Source organism: Lonchura striata, chromosome 14 (genome assembly GCF_046129695.1).
Source record: "Lonchura striata isolate bLonStr1 chromosome 14, bLonStr1.mat, whole genome shotgun sequence".
In the NCBI taxonomy this organism is placed as follows: Eukaryota; Metazoa; Chordata; class Aves; order Passeriformes; family Estrildidae; genus Lonchura; species Lonchura striata.
In genome coordinates, this window is record NC_134616.1 from 15255817 (window position 1) to 15276880 (window position 21064).

Genomic DNA, 21064 nt, shown 5'->3' on the forward strand with positions numbered 1-21064 from the left:
GAAGGGAGAGCTGGGGATGGAAGCTGTGTGTGCAGGTAACTGAAGCCTGCCCAGGACACTGTCACTTCTCAGCATGGACACACAAAGAACCCTCTCACCTGCCATGGGGGACAGCAAGATGCAGAGAACACAGCTAAGACACCCTGGAAGTGTGAGATGGAAACGCACAGGGAAGGGGGAAGAGGCAGCTGGCTTGGGGCAGCACAGACACGCAGGGGCTACAGCTCAGCCGTTTTCAAACCAATTAAGTTTCCTTCATTGTTTTAAAATTAAAAAAAATAATTAAAAAAAAAAATAAAGAACACCCAACCCTCACCCAACCCCCTTCCTTCCTTCGGGAGACCCTGACCCCGTGCAGGCAGGTCCCAGCAGGCAGCACTCCACACACCTCGTGGAACAGGGAGCAGCAAAGCCAAAATACACACTTTTTCGCACCGAATTAGAGATTTGGTCAGTAGCGTGTTGGGGCAACTCCCACGGGGCGGGGCACAGGAGCTCTGTCCCCAGAGGATGGAACGGGATGCGGCTGGGCTGGCTGAGGGCCATGGCAGGGCGGCCACATTCCAACTGGGAGCAGCTGTGGCAGCTCTGCCCTCTCACCCGGGAGAAGAGGCCCCACACGGCGGGAGAGGGGGCAGTGCCGGTGCCACGTTCACACCACACCCCTCGCTGCCAGCCAGCAGCATCACGGGCACACACACGGGCCTGGCCTGGCAGGACACCCCCAGCAGCCATCACACGCCTGCGGGGAGGAACGGGAGTGCCCAGCACAAGGGACGTGGAGCTGCCAGGGCCTCTCCTCCACCAGAGACCTCTGCAAAACCCCAGAGGTGTGAGGGTCCTGCCAGTGCAGGATGGGGACTGTGGGGTAGGGGGAGCCCTGCCATGGCACAGAGCTCACCCACCATCCCCCCAGCCTCTCCTTCTCTGTCGAGGACACACAAGTCCAGCCCTGAGCAGCTGGCACAATCCTGGGAAGATCCAAGGCTCCCAAAGCCAGTCTAGGATGGCTGAGAACAGCAGAACAAGGCAAGGGGGGGACAAGGGGATGCAATGACACAACACAGATCGGGGCTGAGGTCCTGGAGAGCTGCTCTGCCACAGCTGAGTGCAGACACCCAGCAACAAATGCAGCCCCAGCAGCAGCCAGGAGCCAGTGGCACAGGCAGATGCTTCCCTGCAGCTGTCCACCCTGGCTGCCCTCTCTCTCCCTTGAAGCCCAGGGTGGTGTTGAGTACCAGGGCAGGACAGGAAGGAGGGTCCCTCATAGCTGCTGCCTTGTTACATCACATGGAAAGGAGCACAGGAGGACAGCCACTTAAAAACTGCTGCCAGCAGAACTCCTTCCCACTTGTTTGGGTCCTTGGGGCACCAAAACATCTCCTGACAAGCTTTGCCACGCCAACCACAAAACAACGGAACAGATTAGAGGAAGGAGGGAGGAGGGGAGAGAGGACATTGCTGCCACGATTGCTTTCCCCTTCCTTGGGGATTCCTCAGCAGGAGGGAGCAGGCCGGCCCTGACAGCCTCGCCCTGTCAGAGCTGGGCCCGGGCGGAGGGACAGCCCCAGCCCTGAGGCAGGATGGAGCACCCAGGACAGAGCCAGAGGCCGGTCCCGGGCAGGCCTGGCGCTGGCAGTGCCCCACGGTGACCAGGGCGTGCCACCCGCGCTCGCTGTCCCGTGCCACCGCGCAAGGCCAGCGCTGCCCGCACCGCGGGGAGTAACGACTAAAGCAAAATGGCCATGGGGAATCAGGCGCCTGCCATCCAGCCCTTCTCCTCTCCTCCACCACTTCCAGCTTTGATTAGACAAAACAACAAAGTTCTCCCTTCCAAGCAGATGCTAGTGCTCTGCTCGCCCAGGGTCCGGGGAGGGCACCGGGAGCTCCCCAGGCGTTCGCTGCTTCTCCTCTGGCATCTCAGTGTCGCTCACAGACGGCGCAGGGACCTGGAGAGAGAGGACAGAGTGACCTGCAGGGACATCCCCAGTGCAGAGCCTGAGCACACAGGTCCCACCGCTCCCCTACCACCTCCAGCTCCACTAGCAGCAGTCTCAGCTGGGCTTGGGAAAAGGAGAAACCAAAACCAGGGGCCACCCAACAGGCAGAACAGCTGCTTCAGACAGAGCTGGAGCACTGGACTGCTCCAGCAGAAGCTGGCGGGGCTGTGTCCATCAGAGAAGGGCAGCTCGTGCCCAAGCAAGAACAAGCTGAGCCATTTCCCACCACGCTAATGGAATAATCTAGGTGGGAAGGGCACTCTGGAGGTCTCCTGTCAAACTATGTCCTTAATGCAGGACTAGTTTCAAACACAGAGCAGGTTGCTCAGAGACACAACAGTTTTCTCCAAGGATGGAGATCCCAGGGACAGTCCTGCAGCTCACACACAGCACCAGAACAAGATGTTTGCAACCTCTCAGCCCTCCCCAGCCCCACTAAGCTCCATGGGCAACAGCTCCTGAGTGCTCTCATGGCAGGACTGATCTTCAAAACTACAGCCAGCTGTGATGTCCTTTGAAGAAATCCAAGGTAACCAAGACACTGGTTTCCAGGGTCAGAGCAAACAAGCTTTACAGCAGCAGCCTCTCACATGACCCTCCATGTAATTTTGTCCTTCCTAAGTCACACTCTCAGCTTTCTCCCACTGTCCCAGGGTCCCCCCAGCACCCAAAGGGATCACTTACGGCACTGGGGGGAGGAATGCTGCCGTCCTGCTGCTTCATGCCACCCTCCTGGGCCTGCCCAGGGCCCTGCGTGGCCGGGGGCTCCTGTGTGCCGGGTCCTCGTGGGCACGACCCCTCCTGAGCTGTGCTCTCCTCCTGCTGCAGGATGCCCCGTCTGTCCAGGACACTGCAGGAACACAGCCATGCCATCAGAGACCCCTGTCTCCCCAAATCCCACCTCTCTTCCCAGCAGAAGTGCTGGTGGAAGACAAAGGTCAAGGCAGCCCCTCAGCAGCTCACCTGGGGGGCAGGGGCCCGCAGAGCACCTCGCAGCAGTTCTTCACTATGTTGCCATGACTGTAGGGATTCTGGACACGGTTCTTCCCAGTCCAGGACCCCTTAATCTGAAATAGTTGGGCACAAACTCAGGTTTACTCTACGGCCACCCTGCCCCAGCACCCAGATCCCTGTGTTGTGCACAGCCCTGACACACTGAGAAACGGCGACAGCTCAGAGGAAGAGGAAGGCTCTACTTACGTCTTCGTTGGTTGTCTGATTCAGTGCCACCAGGAAGGTGTGGAACCCAGTTAACCCCACCACTGACCACAGCGTGAAGAAACAGATGAGCACCTCCAGTACAGTGAGAACAGTTAAGGACTGGGAACAACATGAAAGCAGGCCCAGCCCACCTGTTACTGCCCCCACAAACATCAACTTCTCTTGCTCTCCTAGCCACTGTTTTCTGTTTTATTCTCCTCCCAAAAGTCAAGAAAATGCTCCCCACATTGTCATCCATGCTCAAAAAGACTCAGAGTGGCCTAAGCAGCCACTCCCTAGTGCAGCTCCCACTAACCCCCAGTTTTGGAGAAGTCAAGCCCTTGGAACCATGGAAGGATATGTCCCTGGGGTTTCCTTCAACGTGTTCAGAAACCCAATCTTCAGAGATTCTACAATACAAAAAGAGATTTTTTCCACCAGGAACATGCCACTGAGTCCAGCTCCCTTTCTGACTCCCTAACTCTGGTTTCACACCACCACCACTCCCTCCCTGCCTCCCAGCTCTCCAGGCAGACTCACTCAGTGCTACGTAGACGATGTTGAAGGTGAAGATGTAGATGGTGAGGAGGGAGAGCGAGAGGATGAAGAGGTAGAAGTAGCGGTAGTTCCTCTTTCCCACGCAGTTGCCCACCCAGGGACAATGATGGTCAAAGCGCTCTGAGGAAGCCAAGATGAAAATCAGCACTGCCCTGGCATGGCCCTGCCCACCTCTAGATCCTTGCTCCTGTGCTCCCACTTCTCCCAGACAGACACAAACTGCCGAGTTCCACCCTCTGCTCAGTCAGGACCCCAAATCCTGACCTCCTTTCAAGAAGTCAGAAAGTCCAAAATTATTTTATAATGAGTGATTTTGCACAGCAAGAGGGAATTTGAGCTTGACCCTCCATGTGTCTTCTCTCCCTGGGGTACAACAGCCACAGTACATGGGTTAGATGAAGGCCTGGGAGTCCCCAAGTTCTTACCCTGGAATAATCAGGAGAAAGTTCAAGAAACTGCATAAACACACAAAGGCTGGGAATCTGAAGAGGAGGAAAGGGGTCGAAAAGGACAGAATTTCTGCCTGGAGCAGTGACGCTGAGCAAGAGCTAGTTACATACACAGAAGAAAGACAACAAGCAGGGCACCCCAGGGAACGGCACAATCTCTGTGCTGATGAAGGAGCTCTCCACTATAACCCTCCAGTCCTGCAAGGCCAGAGTCCAGTGGGACTCCAAAATGGGCTGCTCATGTACACAGAGCAGCTGGACTCGATTATTGCCAAAGTCCTGGCAAAGAGGAAGCACCTGGCTCCAGGTTCTAAGCAAACCACAAGCTCCTCCAGCACAAAACGAGGCAGCCTGGACACTCCACCAGTCCAGAGCTGCCCAGCACGAGCCTGGGTGCAGCTCTGCCCTGTCCCGAGGCTCTGTGAGGAGCAGGGCCAGGCCAGCCCCGAGCACCACTCACCCACGCAGTTGTCGCAGATGCTGCAGTGCGAGGCGCGGGGCGGCCGGAAGATCTTACACGTGTAGCAGTACTTGAGCTTCACAATCTGGTTGTTGATCTGGAAGTTCTTGATGCGCGGGGGCGGGCGCTGACCCTGCGGCACGGTGCCGTTGGTGGCCTCTGCCAGAGAGAAGCGGGCACAGATCAGACCTGCTGCTACAACACGACGGGCCTCAAACAACAACTCACTTCCCTGCCTTTGCACCCAGCGGGATCGGAGCCCGCTGGCTCCGGAGCCGGAGGCTGCAGCTCTGCTCACGCAGGCCAGAGCCAACCTGGCAGCTTAGAGGCAGGAAAAGGGATAAAGGGATGCCAGAGCTTTCATTGGCATGTTGAGAGTGGGCTGGGTATTATCACCTGCATCCACCAAACCTCCTCTCTCCCTGAAGGATCAAAGGGACCACTCCAAGCTTTCTGCACCCCGTCTCAAAAGCAAACTGAGTTTGTATGTACACGGCTATGGGAGAGAAAGCAGCCGGTGAAACGGCTCCCAGAGAAGGATACAGGTACATCGTGCTGCCTTCCTGAAACTTGGCCAAGTAAAGTGAGCCAGCAGATTGGGGCAATCCTCACTTTCACAGGTCCAGCCAGGAAGATAAGTTCTACAGGGACTGTAACCTAGAAATACGCCATAAACAACAAGGCTTTTCCAACCCTCACCAGCTTGGCCACTCCACACTCACCGATCTCCATCTCAATGAAGGCTGCCTCATCGGGCAGGGCCCTCGGGATCACGCCGGGGTCGCTGAAGCTCGTCCGCAGCAGCGTGGCCATGGCGAACAGGAAGAGAACTGCTGCAAACACAGGGATGGCCGGGGACAGCTGGACAGCCAGGTACCGGCACCTGCAGGCACGGGGCAGGAGACAGTGAGCCAGAGTCTCGTGGCCTGGCACAGCGTCAGAGCCCGGCACTCCACAGCACTGCTTAGATCTGGAGCAGAGAAGCAGTCCAGTACATCCTTCTGATCCCACCACCACAGGGGAACACTCCTGGGGCAGCTCCAACAGCCAGGCACCATCACAGCATCTCCACGTTTTCCACCAGCTAGGCACAGATACTTCCCAGCATTTGTTCTGTTTTCAGCTCCCATTTTAAGGAATGACAGAAACACAACCAGGCAGCTGGAGAGTCCTTGTCCATTAAATTCCTGCTGCCATGGGATGGGCCAGACCACTGGGAGAAGCACCCAAGGCCTGGTCAGGGACCCTACAGCTGGAGAGCCAGAAGGCATGGAAGCCTGTGGGGATGGTGGGAATCTCTGGCTAACCCTTAAAGAGCAGAGCTTCCAGCACCACAGAAATTATTGGGATTAAGTGCATCCTGTGCTTCTTAGGAATGGATTCCTGTGGAAGTACAACGTTCCCATGCAACAAGACATCTGGCTTCCTTTGGCTGTCCTGGGACAACGGACTAGAACGCTCCAAATAAAGGAGAAAGGTTCCTGCTTCAAGACTCACCCAGCTCAAATGGGAACAAGGTTTGTTTGCTCTATAAATACTGCAAGGCCCAACAAGGAGTTTATGGTGCTGATCCCACTGTGATAGAGGAGATGCAAAGGGAGCATGGGACGCAGCTCACCACGGCCATGCTCTCCTGGACACCCACAATCATGTCCCCAGAGGTGCTGCAGCCCTAACTGTGTGGGAGGCCTGGGCAGAAGTCACGTTTTAGAGACATACTGGGCTGAAAAAAAACCATATTTTACCCTGATTCCTTCAGAAAACCCTACTGATGTTGGCGTGAAGTTCCTGTGGAGCTTTGCTACGGTTTAAGGGAAACCCCACTTATATCCCACCACTTGTGCCATGTCTCACCATTCCTCACACACATCCCTTTCCCAGCCTCCTGGTGCAGCTGGGCACCCAGGCTTTCAGGCACCTGGCTTTCTAGAATCCACCTTTATCCCTGCTGTTGAGGGATGGATCCAACCCAGACTCCTGCTGTTTTCCACTGTTACTCTCCATGGGAGCATCAGGCTACTGCTGTGATTATCCTCCTGAGGGGGCTGCCACCCCAAGCAAGGTCATTTCCATGGCCTCCACAGCACTATTTAATTCCCACCACAGATTCCCCAAACACAATGCAGTTTCCAGCTCCAGCTGGCAGCACCAGGCTCCGCAGGCCCACTGCAGGAACATTTCCTGGGCCATTGCCTGACCCCAGCGCTGTCCCCCACGTGTGACAGGGACAGAAGGGCTGCACACTGAAGCTACAGCACGCTTCAGTCACAGCTGCAACACCAAAGCCCACAGCAACACACAGAGCCTGGGCCTTAAACCAACATCCTTCATTTCAGACACTGCACACTCTGCCATTCCCCAAAACAATGTCCCTGTGCCCAGCCCTGCCCACAAAGAACTGGAGGGCCAAGCTTATCATCTTCAGGCAGCCCAAGATAACTTTGCATTCCCTTTGCAAGGGCAAAGTCCAGGGACAGCTGTGAGCAGTCAGCAAGTAAACAAAAATCTTGGAGCCCATTTGGGGTAGAAATATGGGGTTAGGAAGATGGAACATGGATTTAGGTGCAGGTCAGTCTCTTCTCCCAGTCAATCAGAGTGACAGGACAAGAGGATACAGCCTCAAGCTGTGCCGGGGAGGTTCAGGTTGGACATCAGGAGAAGGTTTTCCATGGAAAGGGCTGTCAGGCATTGTAAGGGGCTGCCCAGGGAGGTGGTAGAGTCCCCATCCCTGGAGGTGTCCAAGGAACAACTGGATGTGGCACTCAGTGCTCTGGTCTGGCTGACAAGATGGTCACCAGCCACAGAACTTGATGGTCTCAGGGGGGTCTTTTCCACCCTAAACTATTCTGTGATTATTCCTTTAAAAGCTGGACACTGTCTGCCTGCCCCAAAGGGCTGCAGCCTGACCCTTGCCCAGCTGATATGACAGCTTTTGGAACTGCTGTGACAACATGAACATATTGTGGATTTAAATATGGATCCATGAGCTGTGTTAAAGCCAAGCCATGACCGTCCTGCTTCCACACAGGCTTAGCTTAGCTCCCCTTAGCCAGGCTGGCATCTGTGGCCCCTTCCAGGTGAGGGCAGAGGTTAGAGCCAGAAAAGTTCCCACCATGGTGAAATTGCATCTCCAGGCCCAGCGTGGAGCCCACCATGTGTCTTCCACCCTCCCTGTGCTGATGGGGCCTCGTTCTTCAGGTGACTTCCAGGGAGCACGTCCAGGGCAGGGAAAGCAGCCACTCAAGGTCCTGGCTTGCTTGGTACTCAGGTACTCACTAGCACTGGGCTATCTTCAGTCTGTGCCTTGTCTCAAAGACAATTTCACTGCTCAGGAAAAGACATTTAAAGATCTTTTGTTTGGGAGAGCTCAGAGCCAACAGAGATGCTCTGTTGGCATGTGAGGATGCTGCTCCCCCCATTCCCAGCACCATATCTGTGCTCTGGAGCATTCTGTCACCAAAAAGCAGACAATAACAGCACTATCACAACTCATCATCACAGCAGGGTGGGCTGGGGCAGGAAGGCTGAACAAAGGGATCATTGGAATGGGGAGCAGGGGGAGAAGCAGCTGGGAGGTGCCATGAGTTATGGTGCTTGGCTGGTTATTCTGCACCCACTTGGGAAGGTCTGTTGTAATCAGCACGTTGAGCAAAGCTCTGAAGGAAGGGGAAAGCCACAGGGACTGCAGCCACAGCCACAGGACAGCACATCTCCCAGGCAGGCCCCACCAGGGCACTTCAGCCTGGCTGTGCTGGGTGCTCACACCAGGGAAGGAATGGTGTCTACCAGCTGCTGTCTTTGCAGTAAGAATGGAAGCAGCTGCTCCAAAGCCCGGCCACACCACAACACTGTGTCCAGACCCTTCCCAGCAGCACCAGGCAGGGCTGCAGCTCTCCCTGGAACCTCTCCCCACCTGCCAGCAGTGCCACATCAACTGTCAGCATATGCCATGTGTTTCTGACACAACTGAGGCAGGAGACAGGAGCGTTATGCCGATGTCATTGCTCTTTTCCCAGCCAAAATCTCAAAAAAATCTCTGCACAGACAAATCATCTCAAGATCCACCTGGGAATGGGGGTGCCACAGAGGATGTGGAGGCTGCAGGGAGGGCAGAGTAATCTCCTGAGAAGGAGCCCACATATGAAAAAAAGCTCAATCCAAACCCCAGGAGTGGCCACTTCCCCCAGAAACAGGCACAAAACAAGCTGAACTCTGGACATCAAAAAGTTCACTTCTATTGAGACAAATTACAATGACTAAAAAGCATGAATTAACTCATGTGTAAATTTTGACCATGCTTGACACAGATCTAACCAGAGGTAATGCCAGCTCAGAGGCCCTTCTGTGAGTCTTGGGACTCTGGGCTTTGGAAATCAAAACAAAAAAATAAAGTCACACAAAGAGCAGTTTACGTGTTTACAACTCATCAGAAAACAAAGACATTTTCATCTCCACAAAGCTAAAAAAGTAGGAAAAACAAAGTGACAAACATGCTTGGGCATTGGAAAATCCCAGAGCAGCCCCTTCCCATGAGGAGTGGTGTTGCTAGTGCTATCATGCCTCTAATATTTACAGATGTGCTGAAAAGTCAGAGACAAAAGAAATCCCATTCCCTTCAGCTGAGCATGGAACTCACTTCAGGAGAGATGGGAACTGCAAAGGGAACTCCCAGCCTGAGAGTTCCCTGCATCCCATCATCCCAGTTCATAAAGGGATTTTTTACAAGTGCTTTATCTGGTCCCCTTATGCAGGAGCACCTCAAGAAGACAGCAGCTAAGTGCCCAACCACAGGGCTGACGTACCATTAGGAGTCTGAAATAACGCCAAGAGGATGTGAAACTGTATTTTACGGGACGTGTTATGGAGCAGACCCAGTTAAACACAGCTCTCGGACTCTGCAGGGAGCAGCGGGAGCTGCTCCGTAGTGGTGAGAGAGGTGCCCTTGGGCAGAGGACTCCAGTCGGTCGCTGCAGAGCCCTTCCCGGGAACCAGCACAGCTCCGTCCCTCTGCCTTATCTAAGAGGGAGGAGTCGGATCTCAGGTACAGCACTGAGTTCTGCCAGCTTCTGGCTCCTGTCTGCTCCTGGAGGGAGAGATTTCCCCAGTCCCAAAACACAGCGCTGCGGTTTGGGGGATCAACACACAGAAATTCCCACGCACGGGGCTGAGGCGGCTCAGCCCGCTGGCCTGTGGACACCGCGGAGCAGCTGGCAGCACTGGAGAAACCTGGAGGAAAACCAGCACCAGCAGCAGCCCCATCGCTCCAGGGCTGGGAAGGAAGGGTTGTGGCTTTCCTCCTGCCGTGGGTGCTGGTCCCCACCGGCCTCAGCTGTAACTGGAGCCAGGGCAGCCCGGAGCACCAGGATCAAGCCCAGCCCGGCGCAGGGCGAGCAGCCAGACAGATCCTGGCTCAGTCGGAGCCGCGCTCAGACAAGGTGTGACTGCGCAAGTGATTCAGCTGAATGGAGAGGCACAGGCAGCCTGCAGTGAGGGACAGCCAGGGAAAGGCTCCTCCGCCCACCGCCGGCTGCCGCGCTCCGAATCCACACAGCAACTTTCACGGGGAAACCAGGAATTTCCACGCAAACACTAAAGAATCTGCCAAACACTGAGACAACACAGTGAAAGAGCGAGGCTGAGATCCTCACCCAGAGCTCCCTACACATGCAGGGCAGGCAGGGCTCCTGAGCAGCCAAGCTACTTATCTCAGCCTGATCAGTGAAACAGAGACCTTGGGAAGTGTTTCCAGCTGGGAAGGCAACATTTCATCCCTATCCCAAATTCAAAAATCCCCAAACAAGTTCAAAACAATCTCCTCTGTTCCAAACAAAAAAAAAATACTGAGGTGTTCTGCACTGAAAGAATCGGTTCATTGGGTATTTGGATTTTCCCAAACTTTTCCTTATCTCCCTCAATGATTTAACTAAAATTCAGAGGTGATCCTGTTCCCAGCAGCATTCCCCCCGCAGAGCCCACCCTCCAGGTCTACACACAGCCTCAATGTCTCGGTGCAAGCGACTCCTCCACAGGCCTCTGCCTGCCAGAGCATGGAAAGGGGCTTCTCAAGGAATTTCCAGTCACGTTCCTGACTAACCACAGCCTAGGTCTGGAAAACAGCCTTGGCTCACTCTGCCTTAGCGCAACCAAGGCAGAGCGGGATGTGGTTCATGCTCCTGCTACGGGCAGGATCCACAGGGAGCCAGAGCAATTATCCCTCAAATCAGTGTTTCTGGTGCAGCAATAAGCGTTTCTGGAGCAGCAACACTTAATAGTTCTTCCTGTAAGGCAGGAAGGCTCAGCCCTATTTTTCAGATGGAAAAAACCCCAAACATCAAACCAAGAGCGGTGTCACTTAGTACCTCAGAATTCAGACTGAGACAGAGATAATTCGGGCAGGGAACTAGGGAGAGACACGCTGGGCCAGGGAATGTGGAAACAAGTTCCCTGGCTTAGGAACTATGCTGAGGAGGACAGCATCTGGGCCCAGGGCTTTTTGGAATAGCCAGGGGCTTAGCCAGTGAGCAGGTCCTTTTACTCGCTCATCTTGGCTTTTCAACCTTTTGTATTACCCAACCCTATTTCAGCCCTTCTGCTGCCCCACAACACAAACATGCCCATGGAGACCGAGGAAGGGAAGTTTTTCAGTTGTTTAACTGATCCAAGTTCATCCTCTAGCCAGGCAACAGGGGTGTCCTGCCCCCTGCTGCAGCATCAGCCCAGACAAACATAGGCTTTTCCCTTTTTGCTTGTTTTTTGATTTCAGGATTAGTCTAAGGCCAGCCAAACTCCCCAGCCCAGCTCCCAGGGAGAGCTGAGGGGAGAGGGCAGATCCCTCTATTTCAGAGGTGGCAGATCCCTCTTTTTCAGCAGGATCAAAGGTTTTGGCCGAAGGTCTTTAGGCTGCTGAGGTGATGGAAGGGGTGGTCGGATCCTTCCTAAATACCAGCGTGGCTCTGCCTGCACTGCAGCCTGGGGCTGGGGCTAGGTCAGACTGGCAGGACCCTCCAGCTCATTTTTCATTAATCCTCCTGCTGGGGTCACCTCCCTAGTGGGGCTGATGTGGGGGCTGCAGGGACACAGGCTGTGCCCCAGGGCTGCAGCACTGTCCCCTTGCACCCCGGCTATCCTGGAGCCAGGAGCACTCGGGACAAGGGACTGCCAAGTCCCAAGACAGAAGGTGACCCACAGGGAAGCAGGGCCAGTGTCACCCCTTGGCAGGGCTCCGGCAGGGCCCATTCCCCCCAGAACCTCCAGGGTCAGTCTGCTGAGGGTGAGGAAGCAGATCTGGACAGGGAGAGCCGCACTCCGCTTCCCTCCCTCTCCCGGAGGCCCCGGGCACACGGGCCCGTCCCCGTCCCGTGGGTCCCCGCGGAACTCACTCGAAGGCGAAGAAGAGGGCGCAGGTGCCGAGGATGAGGAAGAGCGTCAGGTAGAAGATGCCCTTCTGCCGGGCCATCATGATACGGCCGTCGCAGCAGAAGGTGTTCCTGCCCGGCAGCTTCTCCCATTTCCGAACCACCTTCTTCCTCGCCACCATCACCGACATGGCGGGGCCGTCACTGGGGCGGCGGCGGCCGCCGCACGTTCGGGCGCTGCTGCTGCTGCTGCTCCGCCGCCCGAGCGCCCAGCATCATCGGGGCCCCGCGGGGCCGAGCTGGGCTGGGCTGGGCCGGCGGCTGCGGGAGAGGGAACGGGGAAAGCGCTCGGTCAGCACCAGGGCGGCGGCGGCACCGGCACGGGGGGCGGCGGCCGCCGTCGCCATGGAAACCCCGCGCCCGGGAGGGGCGTTGCCGTGGGAATCCACCCGGGAGGGGCGCGGGGCGCGGCCAGGAAGACCCTCGGGTGGGCGGCTCCGCACCGGGAGGGGACGCGGCAGGGCCCGGCCACACAAGGCACGGCAGCCCCGGCTGTGCGGGCGTGCCGGGAGCCGCGGAGAGCGCGGATGGGAAGGGTTAGAGAGGAGACGGGAGGGAAGGGGAAGGGAGGGAAGGGGCCGGGAAGGGCCCCGCGCCGCCGCTCACCCGGTGCCGGTGCCGCTCGGGCCGCGCCGGTCGCTCGCACCGCGCCGGGAGGGGCCGCCACGCCCCGCGCCCGAACGGGGCGGAGCCGCCGCGGCCATTGGTCCCGCCGCGCCCTTCGCCCCGCCCCGCCGCTTCCCGCCTTTCTATTGGGCGAGCGCGCTGTCAATCCGTGGCAGCTCCTCCCACTGCACCCCTTCTCGCCACTCCATTGGTCACTGGCGCTGTCACTTCGTGGTGACTCCTCCCACCCCGCCTCTTCTCGCTGGTTCATTGGCTGAGGGCGCTGCCACTCCGCGTGGTTGACCCGCCCCGGTGCGGACAAGGGAGGGCGGGGTGAGGGCGGGGCGCGGCACGTGGTGGGGCGGGGCCGTGAGGGCTCATCCCCCACTGCTCCCTCCAGACCTCCCGGTGCAGCCCCCCGTTCCTCTTTTAACCTTTTCTCTCCCCGGGTGTCTACAAGGACCGGGCTTCCGAGTCCCAGCGCCGCGGGGAGCGCACGGGATGCTCCCGTCGTGGGTTCCCCGCCCCTCCCGCCCCATCCGCACATTCCCACATTTCGCACAGTAGTTTTCATACGGTTTTGCACGCCCACACCGTGGGGTTGGGTCCGGAGAGCCCCCCAGGATTCCATTGCCGGCATCCTGCCAGGGGCATCCCATCGATCCCTGTCATCCCAGCCCCTTTGGAATCCCGCACACAGCGCTCCCGCCGGGCACGTGGCTGCCAGCAAAGGCAGGGCCCGGAGCGCCAAACCGAGGGGAAAACACAGAACTTTTCCCGCGGCTGTTGCTATGGAGACGGGAGCGGACGGGGAGCAGCTCGTTATCCCCGTCCCTCCTGCCCCGAGCCCCCGTGCGCCCGGCTCGGGACGGAGCAGAACGACAAGGGGCGCGGGCAGGACGGGCGCTGCGGGCGCAGTGGCGGACACTGACACCGCTTCGTGGCTGACAATTCCGTGTGTTTGCTCCAACCATCCTCCAGATCCTATTGACCCCCAAAACGCTCCCAGGAGCCGGGTTCGGCCGCCGGGAGGAACCGGAGGTGCGGCAGCTCCGTCCCGAGCCCGCGGCACTGGCGCGACCCGAGGGAAAACAGCGAATCCTGGAATCCCTGCGGCCGGGGGCAGCCACGAGAGTCAGGGACGGAGCGAAGACCCGCAGAACTGCGGTGTCCCGGCGGCTCCCGAGGCGGGCGGGGCGCTGCCCGCCCCTCCCGGACCCCTTCGGTCCCTCCGCCTCTCCCGCCCCGCCCGCCGGGCCCGCTGCCATGGCAACCCGCACGTCACGGCGGCGCGCTTTGCGGCAGGGCGCCGGGGCTCGGCGCGACACTCGGCGGCGCTTTGCGGCAGTACCGGCGTGCGGGGCCATGGCGGAGCAGGAGCCGGCGGCGGCGGCGGCGGGGAGCGACAGCGACAGCGAGGAGGGGGTGAGCGGGGCCGGGAACAGCGCCACGGGCTCTCCGGGTAGCCTCCACCGCTGTTTGCGGCGCTCCGGGCGCTCTCCCGGCCGCGGTGGGCGCAGCGGAGGACGGCATGGCCTGGCCGGGGATGTCGGGCCCGGGAGCCGGCCGGGCGGTGCCGTTGGGGGCACCGGGGAGAACGGGGGAGCGGGCGCTGGGGCCAGGTTGGGTCTGTGACCGCGTGTGCCCTGTGGCAGGAGGATGGCGAGCGGCGGCACCGGCAGCTCCTGGAGGCCATCAGCGCCTTGTCCGGACGCAAACGGTGAGTGGCGGCTGCGGGCGTCCCGGGGCTCCTGCGGCAGCCGCGTGGGTGGCGGGAGGCTGCCCAGCAAGGAGGGCAGGGGACAGGCCTCGGCCCCTGCCCTCGGCACCGGCCCCAGGCCCCCCAGAGCAGCCGGCGGATACGAGGAACCTTCGGGGGTGTTTTCTGTGTCTCTCTCGCAGGCGGAAGCTGGCGGAACGCTCGGAGGCCAGCGGGCAGGTGTCCGAGTTCAATGTCAGCTGCAAAGGTGAGCGGGGAGCAGGACAGGGCTCGCGGAGCTGGGATGGCGCTGCCCGCCGAGAGCCCCCGTGAGGGCTGGGCCAGCTCCCTCACCCGGCAGTGCCACACCTGTGCGTAGGTGCTGGGGAAAAGCTGCTTCTGTCGGAGCTGCTGCAGCCCATTCATCCCAAATCCACGCTGGGCAGTGTGAGGAAGGAGCTGGCCAGAGTGAAGCAGAAGGCGGCGGTGGAGCTGCCACTGAGCAAAGAGGAGGCCAAGAGGGTGAGTGCAGGGAGCCAGGGGAGTCTGAGCTGAGCCCCCAGGACCCCCGTGTGCCTCCCTGATGCCACCATCACCTTTCTCTGCCTGTCCCATTCCCCTGCAGGTGGTGAGGGAAGCGGCCTACGTGACCAGCTCGAAGGAGGTGGGGAAGTGGCAGCAGGTGGTGCTGCAGAACCGGCGTGCAGAGCAGCTGGTGTTCCCCCTGCGGCAGGACATCGCCACCGTCACCCCTCTGGAGAGGGTCACCTCAGCGTGGAAGGTGACACCGGGGCTCACACGGCTGGGGTGGCTCTGGGGGCACTGCTGGGTGGCTCCAGGATCAGCTGGGGCAGGTTGATGTCTCCTGGCTGTGCCAGGGGCAGTGGTGGCAGGCCCAGACTGGGGGTGACACTGGGCAGGTGCCCGCTGAGCTTGGGAAGGTTAGAAGGGCAGTTTTACAGAGCAGGTGTGTAAATTCCATCTGGGACAAGCCAGGTAGGGTGTGAGCAGAGGGTTTGGAGCCTGCTGTGTCCCTTCTTGTAGCCTCTCAGGGCCAGGCACATGGGAGTGTCCCTTGGCCACAAGTGCTGAGACAGAGGGGATTGGTTTGCCAAGTCCTGTGTGCCTGGAAACATTCCTTACAAAAGAGGGAGGTGTTTGGTTTTGAATGCAAGTTGTTGTGGGGTTGTGCTGCTTGCAGGAGAGCACTGCTGTCCCTGGCAGTTGTCAGATGCCCAGGTGAGGAAGGGACGGCCCCTACTGAACTCCCAGCAAACCTGTTGCTCACACTGATCTGCCCAAAAGTCCCTTTCTGTTTTGGAGGGACGTGGCATTGCATGGCCTGGAACTCCTGTGTGGTTCCCCCTGGTCAGCACTGCCTGGCAACTGGGAGGCCATTTTTCTAATGCGGGAGGAATTCTACCTGCCCTCACCGGGCCATGTGGCTGGGAGAGTGCCCAAGGGCTGTGGTGTGGGAGCCATGAGTGGGGCTATGGCCACCCAGTCCCCCAAGGCAGGGGATGCTTCTCTGGGCCTTCCACAGACCAACGTGGGGGCAGTGAGAATGGATGGGGACATCCAGGGGAGCACTGCTGCTTGCACTTCTCCTCATCCTCTTGCCATGTCTACTGTCCCAACAGGCCCGAACTCCACTGGAGCAGGAGATCTTTGGATTGCTCCACAAGACACAGCAGCCCATCACAGACCCGCTGCTGACACCAGAGGAGATGGCCTCAGTGCAGGCCATGAGCTTGGAGGAGGTGAGGCTTTATCCTGCTGGGCCCTGGCTCTGGGGGCCTCTTCCTTGGCCCCGTTCCTCACCCTGTGCTCCCCGTGCCTCACCCCCTGCTCCCCGTGCCTCACCCCGCGCTGTCCTCCCTCACCCCCCGTTCCCCTCCCTCACCCCCCGTTCCCCTCCCTCACCCCGCGCTCCCCGGCAGGCTCGGCGCCGGCGGGCGGAGCTGCAGAAGGCCCGGGCATTGCAGTCCTACTATGAGGCCAAGGCTCGGCGAGCGAAGCGGATCAAGAGCAAGAAGTGAGGCTGTGCCTGTGCTGGGCTGGGCACATTGACAGGGCAGGGCAGGCCAGCCCTGCCTCACCCGTGGCTGCCCAGCCCCTGAGCCACCCCTGTGCCACAGGTACCACCGCGTGCTCAAGAAGAGCCGGAGGCGCCAGGCCCTGAAGGAGTTCGAGCAGCTGCACAAGTCGGACCCTGCGGCCGCCTTGGAACGGCTGGAGGAGCTGGAGCAGCTCAGGATGCAGGTGCTGCCCCGGCACCTCTGCCTCACCCCTCGGGAGGGCCCTGCTCCTTGGGGAGCTCTGTGTGATGCTTCTCTTTCCCCAGGAGCGGATGAGCCTTAAGCACCAGAACAAGGGAAAATGGGCCCGATCCAGGGCCATTATGGCTAAGTATGACCTCGAGGTGAGATGGAGCCACAGAAGGGTTTTGTGAGAAGGGACCTTTAAGCTCACCCAGTTCCACCCCCCTGCCATGGGCAGGGACACTTTCCACCAGACCAAGTTGCTCCAAGCCCTGACCAACCTGTCCTTGAACATTTCTGGGGATGGGGCAGCCACAGCTTCTCTGGGCAATCTCTGCCTTGGCTTCCCCACCCTCACAGGAAAGAATTTCTTCCCAATATCCCATCTAGCCCTTCCTTCTGTCAATGTGCAGCCATTCCCCCTTGTCCTGTCCCTCCAAGCCACAGTATAAAGTTTCTCTATCTCTTATAATCCCATTTATATATTGGAATGCCGTGGCAGGATCCTCAGCATTGCTTGGGGAAGGAGAGGAGACTGAGGGAATGGGAAGGGCAGGGAAGGTTGGGAATGTTGTCTCTGCCCTGTGTTAGAGCCTCTCGGTGCCTCCCAGGCCCGCAAGGCCTTGCAGGAGCAGCTGGCCAGGAACAAGGAGCTGATGCAGAAGGTGCGGGTGGAGCCGCCCGAGGAGGAGCCGTGTGAGGTGCCTGAGGAGGACACCACGGCCTTGCCCATGCCTAGTGGGGCTAATCCCTGGATGCTGGGCAAGCCCAGTGGCCTGGCCCCGGAGCCTGAGGCACAGGAGGGTCCAAGAGATGACACAGTGCCTGTTGCTGTGGAGAGCAAGGGCAAGATGGAGGAGGAGGAAGAGCTGTCAGAGGAAGAAGCTCTGCTGCAAGACTTTGAGCAGAAGCGTCAGCAGAGGACAGGGAACCCCGAGGGGCACAGCAAGGACCATGGTGAGTAGCTCAAGGCTGAGAGCTGGGTAGGCTGGGGTTGATGGGGGCTGGACAAAAGGAAGAGGGATCTGGTGACAATTTTTGGCTGGTTTCACACAGCTGTCCTTGCTCTCTGCCCTGTGGAGTGACTATTTCTACCCTCAACATGTAGGTGCTGATGAGACTGAGACTGGTGCTGAGCAGCCCAGGGACAGCCCAGTCCCCCCAGACTGTGCCGAGGAGCTGGGGGACAGCCCAGTCCCCCCAGACTGTGCTGAGGAGCTGGGGGACAGCCCAGTACCCCCAGACTGTGCTGAGGAGCTGGGGGACAGCCCAGTCCCCCCAGACTGTGCCGAGGAGCTGGGGGACAGCCCAGTACCCCCAGACTGTGCCGAGGAGCTGGTGAGTGCAGGGCTGGAGCCTCCCCCTCAGGCCCAGGAGGAGCTCCTGCTCTCAGAGCAGCTACGCCGCGTGCAGACCATGGAGGATATGGAGAGTCTGGCCAAGGAGGAGCTTGTGGAAGAGCAGGAGAAGCTGGTAGCCCTGAGACCAGGGAAGCGAGCACGGCAGCAGGAGAAAGCCAGAACTGGGGACAGACATACCAAGAAAGCAGCAACCAAGAGGAAGATGATCAGCCTGGAGGCTGTGCTGGATGGGAAGCCCCAGGAGATGGACTGCTCCAGCCTGCCTGTGGTCCTGGAGGAGGAGGTGAGCAGGATGGGCCTTCCCAGTACCCAAAACACCCATCCAGTAATGCCCAAACCCTTAAGTCTCAGTAACCCCAAACCCTCTCCTGGTAATCCTAAACTCCCTTCCAGTAACTCCAAACCTCCTTTCAGTATCTCCCAGTAACCCCAAACCAGTAACTCCAAACCTCCTCCCAGTAATTAGAAGCCCCAAACTAGTAGCTCCCAGTACTCCTAAACCCCCTTACAGTAACCCCAAACCCCACCAGTAATGCCCAGTAACTTTTACTCCCTTCCCACTCTTCCCAGTACCCACAAACCCTCTCCCAGTGCCTCCCAATTTGTTCCAGTCTCTCCCAGTTCCTCCAATAACCCTTAAACCCACTGTGGCTTGTCCTGGTGCAGGAGGGTGGCATCGAGCAGCGCGGGATGATCACGGAGGCCTTTGCTGGGGACGATGTGGTCGCTGACTTCCGCCGGGAGAAGCGCAAGGCAGAGGAGGCGATGAAGCCACAGCCGGTGAACCTGGTGCTGCCAGGCTGGGGCGAGTGGGGTGGCACAGGCCTGAAACCCAGCACCAGGAAGGTCAAGAGGTGAGTGGGGGAGAGCTCGGGGCTCTGCCCAGCCCCGTTCCAGCCCTGACCCCTCACTTGCCCACAGGTTCCTGATCAAGGCGCCGCCGGTGCCTCCGCGGAAGGACCAGCACCTGCCCCACGTCATCATGAGCGAGAAGCGTAATATCCACGCAGCTGCTCATCAGGTGGGCCACACCTGGTCTCCATGAGAGCTCCAGTGCCCGGGCAAGCCCGGGGCATTCCTGTGATCCCTTCCCAAAACGTCCACAATCCCTGCCTGTAACCCCTGCCCAGTGCTTAGCTTCCAGCTTAAACAGCTCGGAAATGAAGGGAGGGATGTGCAGGGCTGCTCCCTTGGTGGTGGTGGTTGTCCCAGCCTTCCTGGGCTCTGCTGGCAGTGGAAAGGGAAGCAGAGTGTGAGTGGGTCCTGGACAAGTGGGAAGCAGTGAGCATTGGGGGCAGCATGGGCTGGAAAAGCTGGGCTGGGTGGCTCGGCCATTACCCCTGGGGTGTCCCCGCAGGTCAGCAAGCTGCCCTTCCCCTTTGAGCGGCACCAGCAGTTCGAGCAGAGCATGCGGACGCCCCTGGGCCCCACGTGGAACACTCAACGTGCCTTCCAGAAGCTGACAGCCCCTCGTGTCATCACCCGTGCCGGCCACATCATCCAGCCTATCTCAGCTGAGGATGTCCCTGACACGGCCCCTGGCAGCAGGGCCAGGCTTGGGGGAGAGGCCATGCCCGAGAGGAAGGCTGTGCCCAGGGGGAAGGCTGTGCCCAAGGGGAAGGCTGTGCCCAGAGGGAAGGCTGTGCCCAGAGGGAAGGCTGTGCCCAAGGGGAAGGCTGTGTCCAGTGGGAGGGCTGTGCCTGGGCAGAAGGCACAGCCCCGGCACCGCAGAGCACAGTAGCTCTGTGTCTGCAGCCTGGAGGCTCAAACTGGAATGAGCAGAGGAGCCAGGAGCAGGTCCTGGTTCTCTCCAGTTCCTTCTACCTCTTTCTCTGGAATAAAACCCAGGGCTGCCCTCCCTGTGCTGTCTGCATGGCTGCCTTGGCAGTGTCCAGGGCCAGGTTGGGCCCTCCATCCTGTCCTTGGGGTCCATGCATGGTTGGGTGCTTTGGCTGAATTGAGGGTGAAAGCTTGGTCAGGAGTTCATAGTGGGGGCACATTTAGGAGCATGGTGAGGGACTGGAATAGTTGTCAACATCCTGTCCTTTGTCTTTTATATCCCCATTTTTGTACCTATATAGATTCTTAAATCTTGGCCAAAGGGGCTTTCTCCCCACCTTGTCATGCTGAGCCTGGCCTCGGGGTGTTTCTGGGGTCTACCTGCACTCCCTGAGTACCTGCTCAGCCCTAATAAACCTGATCACCTGGAAATGGCTCTGTCAGGTTTCTGCAGCTCTGCACGTGCTGGGAGCTGCCTCTGTCCACTGGCAGCCCCCACTCCTGCTGCCCACCTCCAAGCCCATGCTCTGTGCCCAGCCACCCCTTGGAGTGTGACAGTGAGGTGCCTCCCAGGGGTTGGTTGGTGCATCCAGCACAAGTGGCAGGATGTGCCAGTGCCTTACGGACTGGGCAGGGATCCCTCCAGGCCTTTCCCCCCACTTACAACGTGGGCTGTGCTCAGCACCAGTTGGAGGAGCACTTCCCGGCCCCAGCACAGGAGCTGGAGCTGCTGCTGATCCCAGGAAATGTGTCCCTCGTGTCAAGGACGCCTCCTCCCACCTTGGCACTGCAGCCCGCCCCGGGCACGGCCTGTCCCCAGGGCCACCCTTCTGCCTTGCAGCGGGGTCAGACCAGGGAATGGGGGTTGTTCTGTGGGGTCGGGGCACAGACACCCTCCGTGCTGACTGACTGCCACTATCCCTCACTGCCCAGGGCCCTCCCTAGACTGGGACGGGACTGGGGGCTGACAGGGGCCAGGTGTCACAGCTTTGCTGGGGACCCATCTGAGTGTCTGTAGCCCCTGGAGCACCCAGGGCCGCAGAGTCAGAGGGCACTGGCCCGTGATGGGGCCATGGTTGTGTTGCTTGGAAAAAAAAAAAGGAAAAGGGGAAGGGAAAAAGGAAAAAGGCAAGGGAAAAGGAAAGAAAAGAAAAGGAAAAAAGAAAAGAGAAGAAAAAAGAGAAGAGGAAAAAAAAAAGGAAAGAAAAGGAAAAAAGAAAAGAGAAGAAAAAAGAGAAAAGAAAAGAAGAGAAGAGAAAAGAGAAAAATAAAGCAG

At 58.9% G+C, this 21064-nt stretch overlaps 2 protein-coding genes across 3 annotated transcripts; one reads left to right on the forward strand and one right to left on the reverse strand.

Annotated features, from left to right (window-relative positions):
* Positions 1-228: 228 nt before the first annotated feature.
* Positions 229-12707, reverse strand: ZDHHC9 (zDHHC palmitoyltransferase 9). Of its 2 annotated transcripts, XM_021547819.3 has the most exons (10): positions 12689-12707; positions 12047-12343; positions 5390-5550; positions 4668-4826; positions 3741-3878; positions 3562-3610; positions 3201-3303; positions 2964-3067; positions 2685-2850; positions 229-1949 (listed from the first exon to the last, which is right to left on the reverse strand). In XM_021547819.3, the coding sequence occupies exons 2-10, from the start codon at positions 12211-12213 to the stop codon at positions 1845-1847; spliced, it is 1152 nt and encodes a 383-aa protein (XP_021403494.2). In that variant the 5' UTR covers positions 12214-12343; positions 12689-12707; the 3' UTR covers positions 229-1844. The 2 variants fall into 2 exon arrangements, with proteins under 2 accessions (XP_021403494.2, XP_021403492.2); XM_021547817.3 differs by lacking the exon at positions 12689-12707 and having other exon boundaries at positions 12047-12417.
* A 1238-nt stretch (positions 12708-13945) lies between these two features.
* On the forward strand, positions 13946-20220 carry UTP14A (UTP14A small subunit processome component). Its single transcript, XM_021547742.2, has 14 exons — positions 13946-14113; positions 14344-14408; positions 14591-14655; positions 14767-14909; positions 15013-15168; positions 16028-16147; positions 16328-16422; positions 16526-16649; positions 16732-16809; positions 17260-17605; positions 17757-18292; positions 18676-18863; positions 18931-19030; positions 19367-20220. The coding sequence occupies exons 1-14, from the start codon at positions 13955-13957 to the stop codon at positions 19748-19750; spliced, it is 2559 nt and encodes an 852-aa protein (XP_021403417.2). The 5' UTR covers positions 13946-13954; the 3' UTR covers positions 19751-20220.
* Positions 20221-21064: the final 844 nt, after the last annotated feature.